This window comes from Oryctolagus cuniculus, chromosome 2, assembly GCF_051225735.1.
Source record: "Oryctolagus cuniculus isolate XC-2025 breed Fujian yellow rabbit chromosome 2, ASM5122573v1, whole genome shotgun sequence".
Taxonomy (NCBI): domain Eukaryota; kingdom Metazoa; phylum Chordata; class Mammalia; order Lagomorpha; family Leporidae; genus Oryctolagus; species Oryctolagus cuniculus.
In genome coordinates this window covers 2,734,437-2,743,215 of record NC_142868.1, presented here as the reverse complement: position 1 = coordinate 2,743,215, position 8,779 = coordinate 2,734,437, and the positions used below count along the sequence as shown (strand labels likewise).

Here is an 8,779-nt window from a genome sequence, read left to right as displayed (position 1 = left end):
CATGGCTGTGTCCCGAGGTCACCTTCTGCCCTCACAGCGTCCAGGTGTGATCCTCCATCCGGGAGGCACCTGTGCTCATGGAGAGCCACAGGCTGATGCCCGCAGGGCGTCCCCAGGCCGGGCTGACAGCACCTGCCGGAACTGGCCGCCGTGTGACTTGCCGTGAGCAAAACCCCAAATCCCCAGGACCTGAGACTGACATCGGCACGAGACCGGCGCGGACGAGGCCGTCTCCCAGCGACACGTCTGCCTGGCTTCTCCTTCCTCCTGCCCCAAGCTCAGCCAGAACCGGCTACGCAGGCTCCCAGACCCTTCTGCTGCCCTCTCTGCCCAGATACCTCGCCTGGTCGCCCCAGAAGACCTCCCAGCTGTGAGGACGCAGTGTGGGGGACACCTCCCCCAGGAAGCCTCCGGGCCTCCCTGTTGGGCTAGGGCATCCTGGCCTCGCTCGCTGCCCCTGCTGCTGCTCTGAGCTGACGCAGCCTCAGTGCCGCTCACAGAGCGGGCGCAGTCTGGGAAATCAGGCGCGGGGCTCCCGCTCCTTCTAGTACATCGCCTTTTATTTTCTCGGCCTCGCTGGGGTCAGACGCCTTCCGGGTGCTCCCCACTGCCCTGCTCCAGCGCCAAACGGGACGTGGTGCCTTACGGTGAGGACTCTGGGGGAGGTCCCCTCAAGGGCGGGGACAGCCAGGACGCACACTTGGGGGTTCACCAGCCTCCCGGGCCCCTCAGCGGTAGCCCATGATGGCACCGTGCTCCAACCCATGCCTGGCCACAACCTGGACACCCGCGTCCCCAGCCCAGCGGTGCTCGGCTGTTCGGGGGATGTGGCGGGAGAGATGCCCGGCACGACACTGGACACCGGGCCAGGTGCGTGGAAATCTGCTCTCTCCAAGGCCGGGAGGCGTCACGGCGTGGAAGATAGCTGGGTCTGGGTCAGGGGGAGCTGCGCGATGCGTGGGGAAGACGTCGGACATGGAGGCCTGTCTGCAGGGCCCCTCCAAGAACCGGGAGCACACGGAAGGGGACGGGGAACACGGAAGGGGACGGGCAGGGTAAGGCTGCGGGCCCTTCACGGGGCGTAAAACTAGACCCTTATAAATGTCCTCTCCCGTTCACGCTACGCTTAACAAAATAAAGCCTCTGTGGTTCTGTAAAGATAGCATTTGGGCAACTAGGGGCATTCGGAGGGAGGGCAGGGAGGGGGCCCAGGGTGGGGGTCGCCCTCAGCTGGTGCCGCCTCAGGCGGCTGCCCACGCACAATTGCGGGCCGCTCATGTCCCTGCAGGGGCGGGACACGGGGCCAGACGCTCTGAGGACCCCCCGGGCAGGTTCTGCCCCACCTCCTAGGTCATCCGCTGCGGGGACTGGGTGGTGGCAAGCGCCGCGTGGCGGCCCTAAGCTACGGCAGGAGCGTCACTGCAGAAACGGGGGCTGCACCTGCGGGGCGCCCCCACCCCCGTCCTCCCAGCTCAGCCCACTGACACAGCGACGCCCGAGCGAGGTGCAGGGGGGAGGGGCTGCACGGTCTCGCCGGCCCGGCTCCGCTGCAGCGCATGCGTGGTGAGGCGCGGGGCGCTCAGAACAGCAGGGCCTTCTTTTTGAGGTCGTTCCTCTTCCACAGCGCCAGGCGGTCGAACTCTTCCACGCTCATCCCAAACACTTCCTGGAACTCCTGGGCCGACAGGTGTCTCTTGGGACAGAAAGGACACAGGCAGTCAGCAGCTGGCGGGGCGGGGGCGGCCCCCGGGTGCGCCCCAGGCCCTGGGCAGGATGGAGGACTGGGCGGAGGGAGACTGAGCGAGGTGAGCCAGGCAGACCGGGGCCAGAACCCGGGAGCCCTACACACGGGTCTCCCGCTGCCACCGAGTTCATAAACGCGGCCCTGCGCCCGGACCCCCGCCTGGCCCAGACGCCGGCGCTGCCTGCAGCTGTGCTGGGGCCACGGCCATCCTCGCTCCCGGCTGTTGCAGCGCGGCCTGGGAACGGGAGGTGGGTGGTTTGCCATCTCCCCGTTTCCAGCCCAGGAAACCGAGGTATGGACAGGGAGCAGCCGAGCCAGGCCAGGCGTCCCGAGCACAGATCCCCCCTTCCCAGCCTCTGTGCGATCGGGAGTCCAATGGTGGCCGAGGGCACAGCCTCTGGACGCTGCGGGAGTGAGCTGGCCACCTGGCACCTCCGTCTATCCACCTGAACAGTGGGGGTCCCACCAGTGCCCACCTCGTGGAGTTGGGGGGATGACCGTGTCAGGGCAGGGAAACAGAGCAGCGGCCCCCAGCCCCCCACTCACAGGGCCACCCCGGACAACCGAAACGGGCACTCAGACACGTGTTTGTGCCCCCGCGTTCATGGCACCATCCACAAAGGCCAGAGGAGGGAGCAACCCCGGCGTACCCCCTGGAAGAAGGGCCATGAACGTCTAGGACCCGCCCAGTCGGTGCCGGCATTGAGGCCTCGCCAGGCCATGCCACACCACGCCATGTCACGCCATGCCACGCCACGCCAGGCCACGCCATGCCATGCCACACCAGGTGATGAAGACAGGCAGGGAGGATCAAATCCAGCAGGTTTGTGAGCTGGAGACCACGCCCCTACCTGACCCCACCTGGATGCCCACCTGCCAATCAGACTGTAACCACGCCCCTTTGGGAGTGCATAAAAGGCCTGGACCGCGGTAGGCTGGCTCTCTGCTGCCCACGTGGCCTACCGGCCAGTGCTCCGCCTTCTCCGCCATCCACGCTAAGCTACCTGTGGCTGCTGCTCCACGGGGCTCGCTCCTGGCCTGCTCTCTGCCTGGGATGGACCTGACTTAGCTTCCAGACCTCTCTCCCTCCCCAGAATACAGCCCTCACTCTCCTGTGCATTTCTCTCACGGCGTACAATCCTTAAAAACTTACCATGTTGTCCGGTCTATTTGAGCCAGTATCCAGAATTCTCCTCTGAACACGTGGCGAGAGCCCACAGGCTTATTAATGTTGGAAACTATTAATAAGCAGTCTGATAAAGGAAGCCGGATCCAGTGGCCACATTGTGTGGTTCCACTGCTAGAGCAGGCACATCCACGGCGTGGCCGGGGCTGGGGGCAGAGGAAGGCGGGGAGGGCACTGACCAGTGCGACGGCGCGCCTGTGGGGCGAGGGGGAGGTCTGCGGACAAAGAGAGGCGGCAGCCCCACGGCACGGGGAGTGGCTGCAACAGGGAGTTACACGTTGTGTGAACTTTGCCACAATTTAAAAAAATTCCTGCAAAAAGCACATAGCTTCCTCCACTTGAAAAGCAAGCTACTATTACTAAAGGTTGTGATGAGGAAGAGAGAGGAGGGTGAGGAGACAGCCAGCAGTGAGCCCAGGCATCAGGGTGATCCCAGGGAGCAGAGCCAAGTCACCCTCGAGACGGCTGGTCCCAGCGGGTCCTCCTGACCGTACCCAGGCCTGTGGCCACACACACACTTGCACACACATGCACACACATGAATACACACACACTATACCTGGAGTCACACAAGTATGCATGCACACATGCACACACACACACCTGGAGTCACACACGTGTGCATACACACTACACCTGGAATCACACACACACAACACCTGGAGTCACACACACATGCACACACGCATGCATGCACACACACTGCACCTGGAGTCACACATGTGTACACACACATGCACACACACACTACACCTGGAGTCACACATGCATGCACACACACTGCACCTGGAGTCACACATGTGTACACACACATGCACACACACTGCACCTGGAGTCACACATGCACGCACACATACTACACCTGGAGTCACACACGTGTGCATGCACACACATGTATACACACACTGCACCTGGAGTCACACACGTGCACGCACACATGCACACACACACTGCACCTGGAGTCACGCATGTGTGCACACATACACTGCACCTGGAGTCACACATGCCACACAGTGGCCCAGGAGGGTGACAGGGAAGGCTCAACTGTGGCCCGGGCCACTTGTGTGTGGCCTACAGGGTTCAGGACTTGGGCCCAAGGCTCACGCCCTGGCTCTGAGCTTCGTGAGGCGGGACAGCTGTGTCCTTGGCCAGGAGGCAGTCCGGGACCAGGCAGCCCTGCCACAGCACCGGCTATGAAGCCTCAGGAGGCACCGGAACCACCCGCAGAGCAGACCCGCTGCTGGCCTTCCGGGCACGGGGACACAGGCACGGGGCAGACGCCAGCCTGCGACGGGCAGATGAACGGTCGAGAAAGCTCAGGCTACAGATGCAGGTGGGCACCAGGGCGGGGAAATGGACTGCAGGGTCCTCTCAGAGCAGTGGTGGTGCAGAGGAGCGGGGCCCGCGTGCACCCCAGCACCACCACCCACCCCCAGCGCTGCCGCCGGCCTGCAGGCCAGGTGTGCAGAGCTGCGCCTGCAGGAGCAAGCCCCAGCAGAAACCGCCTCCAGCGCCTCTCCAGCCACAGGGAGCGGGGCACGGGCGCTGGGGGCGCTGCCTCTGACGGGGCGGGGACCCTGCCACCCGGCCACAGATGAGCTGCTGCCCCACGAAGCTCCGAGCAGTGAGTCCAGGCCTGGGACACCGTCCCTGCCGTGGGGACTTCCCGAGCTCCGGCCGCGGTGGGAGGCGGAGGTGAGGGAGAGGAGCCGGGCCACCTGTGCCTCTGGGTTTCTCATGGGTGCCCCAGAGTCCTGCTTGGGGGTGAGCTGGGGAGAGCCGGAGGCCGCCCAGGGAGTCTCCTCGGTGGGGCTCTTAGCCCTGCCAGGCCCGGACGCCCCACGCACCCCGCTCTCTGCTCTGTGGGGCGGCAGTGCTGCTGGGGAGGTGGTGCCGTCACCACGCTGCGCCCGGGGCCCGCGTAGGAGCTGGGAGGTGGCCCCGGCTGCAGCGTGTTGGGGGTTTGCCGGCTCCACCTGTAGTGGGGTCAGGCGGCAGCGGCACCTGCGAGTGGACCTACGGCTGCTCGCCTGCTTGCCACACGCAGCCTAGCGCGGGGCGGCAAGCCAAGGGCCTACAGTGTAGACGGGGCACACGTGCGGCTGCTCCTGTCCAGCGGCCGCCGGGGTGCCTCCTGTGATCTCAGCCCGCCGCAGTGCCCAGCCTCTCTCTAAGCAAGTGTGCAGCCCACGGTGTCCGGGCCTGTGCTCCCAGGCCCCCGGCAGCCCCCAGCCCCCACCGAGCACCCAGGCAGGCCCCGAGCTGCAGGGCCCGCGGAGGCCTGTGCGTGCAGAGCCTGGCGCTGGCTTGGGGCTGGCTCAGGCCGCCCCTGCCGTCCCTCTGGGCAGCAGTCCCGAGCTTGCCCTAGGCCACAGGCCCGTCGTGGGGTGGATGAAGTGGCCCCTCTGGGAAAAGCAAGGCATGGACGTGCAGGCCCACGCCGGGACCACAGCTGGACTCGGAACCCCTGACCCTGCACTCAGAACCGCAGGCTGGGGTGGGGGCCTCCGCCAGCGTCTGTCCTGTGCTCACGTGCCACCAGGAAACCCAGGCTCAGGGAGCCGGTGACTCGGCGAAGCGGAGGGGCCTGCGCTACTTCCTGCTTCCCAGTGACCCTCCAGGGACATCTTGGGTCAGCGCTGATGGCTGCAGGGACCTGTGTCCCGGCCCAGCCCCCGCCCCCAGCCCTTAGTGCCCTCTGTGGCAACCCTGGGAGTGGCCTCTCTGACCCCTCCTGAGCCCGCCAACCCCAGTGCTGGGCTGGCCGTGGGGGCCTCAGGCTTCTGCCCTGAGCGTTGCCCTCCGGCAATGACCTCATTGTCACAAGGACTGGCTGTGCCCACAGAGGCCCCCTGGAGACCTCTCCGCCAGTCCGTGGGGCCAGGGGCTCTGAGCAGTCCCAGGAGGTGGCCTTGCCTCCTGCTCCCGTCGCCCCGGGGCTCTGCTGTGGCTGTCCCTGGGAGTGCTCAGAGCTCTTGGCCGCCCCAGGGCCCACAGTGCTCTTTCCTGACCCAAATGCTCCCTCCTCCTGGAGGCCCTCCTGGATTTCCATAGCCAAGGGCCATGCTGTGGCCCTTGGCGCTGAGTCCCTGCTGACCCTGTGGCCTCTCAGCACCAGGAGGGCAGGCACAAGCCTGTTTGCTCGCTAGCGCTCAGGCACGGACAGGTGTCGCGTTGTCCTGAGTCTCCATCTGGGCAGTGCCCTACCCAGGTGCTGCCGGGGTCTGCTGAGCTCCTCGGGCCCCTGCCTGCGGCTCGCCCCCCCCCCCGCCCCCCCCCCGCTTCCTTCCAGCCCCACAGACCCCACAGACCCTGTGCCCCCGGCTCCTCCCCACGGCACTCCCCCCGGTCAGATCGGTTGGTCCTTGGGTGAGGTTAGACAAAGGAGGGATTCTGTAACCCAGGGCCCACTGCTCAGACACAGTCCTCAGCTGTGGGCTCAGCACTTCCGGCCCCAGGCTCCTTATCCCGGGGTCTCTGGCCCCGAGCCCAGCCGCCCCCTTCCTGCCCTGTCACTGCCCGGCCACGCGCTCGGGCTCCTGCGCTCCGCTGCAGGCCCCAGCCAGGCACGCAGCTCGGATCCCCCCTGTTCAGCTGCAGAAGCCGCCTCGGCCGGGCCGGGGTTTGGTCACGTCCTCTTCCAGACGTTTCTGGAAGGCACCTTGAGTGTGGTAACACCCACAGCCGGCGGAGCTCAGGCGAAGCACCTGACCCTGGCTGCATCGCTGGGCCCCGCCCAACCAGGTGACAGCCACCAGCGTGAACCAGAGCTTCCCAGAGAGGAAACGGCCCGCATGGGGCAGCTCCCCCTGGTGTCCGGCCTGCTGGGTTGCCCTGCGCGGTTCAGAATTGTTCACGCCCACAGCTGTGTGTGCCAAGTCCTCCAGGTCAATTCCTTCGTATGCGTCCCTGCCTGCCCATCTGTCTCCATCTAACCACCTAGCTCTTTATCGCCCTGTCCTCACTCCGTCTCCATCCACCCACCCACCCATCCATCCATCACCCATCATCCATCCACACACCCATCATCCATCCATCCACCCATCATCCGTCCATCCACCCAGGCATCCGTCCACTCATCCATCCGTCCGCCCATCCTCCATCTCTCTCCGGATGGCTCTGTGTCTCTGGGCGATCCCAACTGATACACTTGCCTACCCCAGAGGCAGAACGCCAGTACATGTGCACAGGAGGCCGGGCACTGCAGTGGGACTGCAAACTCACTTTCAACGCCGGAAGTCACCCAGAAAGCTGCACAGCGTCGTGGCTGTGAGCGATGTCTTGGCTGCAATCCCAGCCCAGCCTCTTACAAGCTCTGAGTGTGTGCGTGTGTGTGTGTGAAGCCACGGACTTGGGAAAGCCAAGTGTGTTAAAGGAGTCACGTGCCGGGAGCCGGGCTCGGCAGTGGGCGGGACGGGTGCTGGTTGCAGCTCGGTGGTCCCGCGGCCCCAGGACTGGGCGTCAAGAGGGATGCGTGGCTTCTCCTGGGGCGAGGCTCCGGGCCGCTCGCTCTGCCTGGCTTGGCCACCGCGCTCCCGGCAGCCGCTGTGTGAGGACGTTTCTCCTGCCTGCCCCCACGGAAAGCCTCCGACTCCCTGGCCGGCTACCTGGGGGTCTCAGCTGGCAAATGGGGTCCTGTGGGCGGGAGGCCTGGATGGCACACACTCGGGGCCTGCCGGGGGCTGCTCACGGTCACCGCTCAGGAACAGCCGGGCAGGCGGGTGACACCCGACTCCGGGTGCCCGAGCAACCTGTGCACAGTCACAGAGCTGCACCCCACCCCCAGGACGCCCCCCGCGATGGCCCCGTCAGCAAGCGCAGGCAGCTGTGTGCGCCGTGAGCTCGGTTTGGAGGCTGCAGGCGCTCCCTGTGTTTGAAGGGAGGACGCCCTGATGGACCAGGGTGGGGGGCGGACAGCCAGTGCCGCAGTGGGGCGAGGGCGTCACACCGAGCCGCCCTGGCTTCCCGGGAATCCGCCTGCTGAGCCCCCTCTGCCCACCCGTGTTGCCATGGTAACCAAGCCCCCACCACGCGCTGCCAGGTGCGTCCGGCCCTCTGCTGCAGCCTGCGTCCCCGTGGTCTGACCACTGCCGCATCTGCCACCCCCCGCAGCGGGGGCACACCCGGCGCGCCCTCCTCTCCCCCCATGCGGGTTCCGTCTCCACGTCCTGCACCTGACTTCCCAGATCCACCTGCATCCGCCCTCGGCAGCGCCGCTGCCCGTGTGCAAGACGCCATTGTGCACTGCCCGGAGCTCCGTCCGGCTCCATCCGTCCTCACAGCTGATCCAGCCCACGGGGCCACTGTCAGTCAGGGGCCAACCACGCTGTCCCCGGTCAAAAGCCACTGCTTGGCATGGAAACCACACTGATGAACACGGCCCAGGGCCCCACAGGGCCTGGCCAGGCTCAGCCGCGCCAGCCTCTCTACGGTTCCCCAGCCGGCCCAGGCTTCCTGCTGCCCCGCGGCCTTTGCATGTGCAGTTCACGCTTCCTGCAACACTTTTTACCTGCCGTCCCTCACCTCACAACACACACACACACACACATGGGCGAACACACAGGCACACACACATGTGCACACACATGCAGGCAGACACACATGTGCACACACATGGGTACACATACACACACTGGCACACACAGACACACATGGTACACACATGGGCACACACACACACACACAGGCAGACACACGGGGGCACACACATGGGCACACATGTGCACATATACACACAGGCAGGCACACATACACACATGTACACACACATGCAGGCAGACACACACGGGCACACAGCAGGCACACACGCACACATACACACAGGCAGACACACATACACACATGTACAC

General features: G+C 65.6%; 1 protein-coding gene across 8 annotated transcripts in view; it reads right to left on the bottom strand.

The window, feature by feature from the left end:
- Positions 1-545: 545 nt before the first annotated feature.
- ABLIM2 (actin binding LIM protein family member 2) overlaps positions 546-8,779 on the bottom strand; it is a 112,687-nt gene continuing 104,453 nt past the window's right edge. For 7 of the 8 annotated variants that reach the window (XR_016228646.1, XR_016228650.1, XR_016228653.1 and 4 more), the window contains one exon: positions 1,556-1,693. Coding sequence is in view for 1 of the 8 variants with exons in the window: in XM_070068010.2 (XP_069924111.1) it covers positions 1,580-1,693 (114 nt within the window). In the remaining 7 variants the exon portion in view is untranslated. Of the gene's footprint in view, positions 1,694-8,779 lie in introns of all 8 variants that reach the window. The other variant, XM_070068010.2, reaches the window with a different exon arrangement.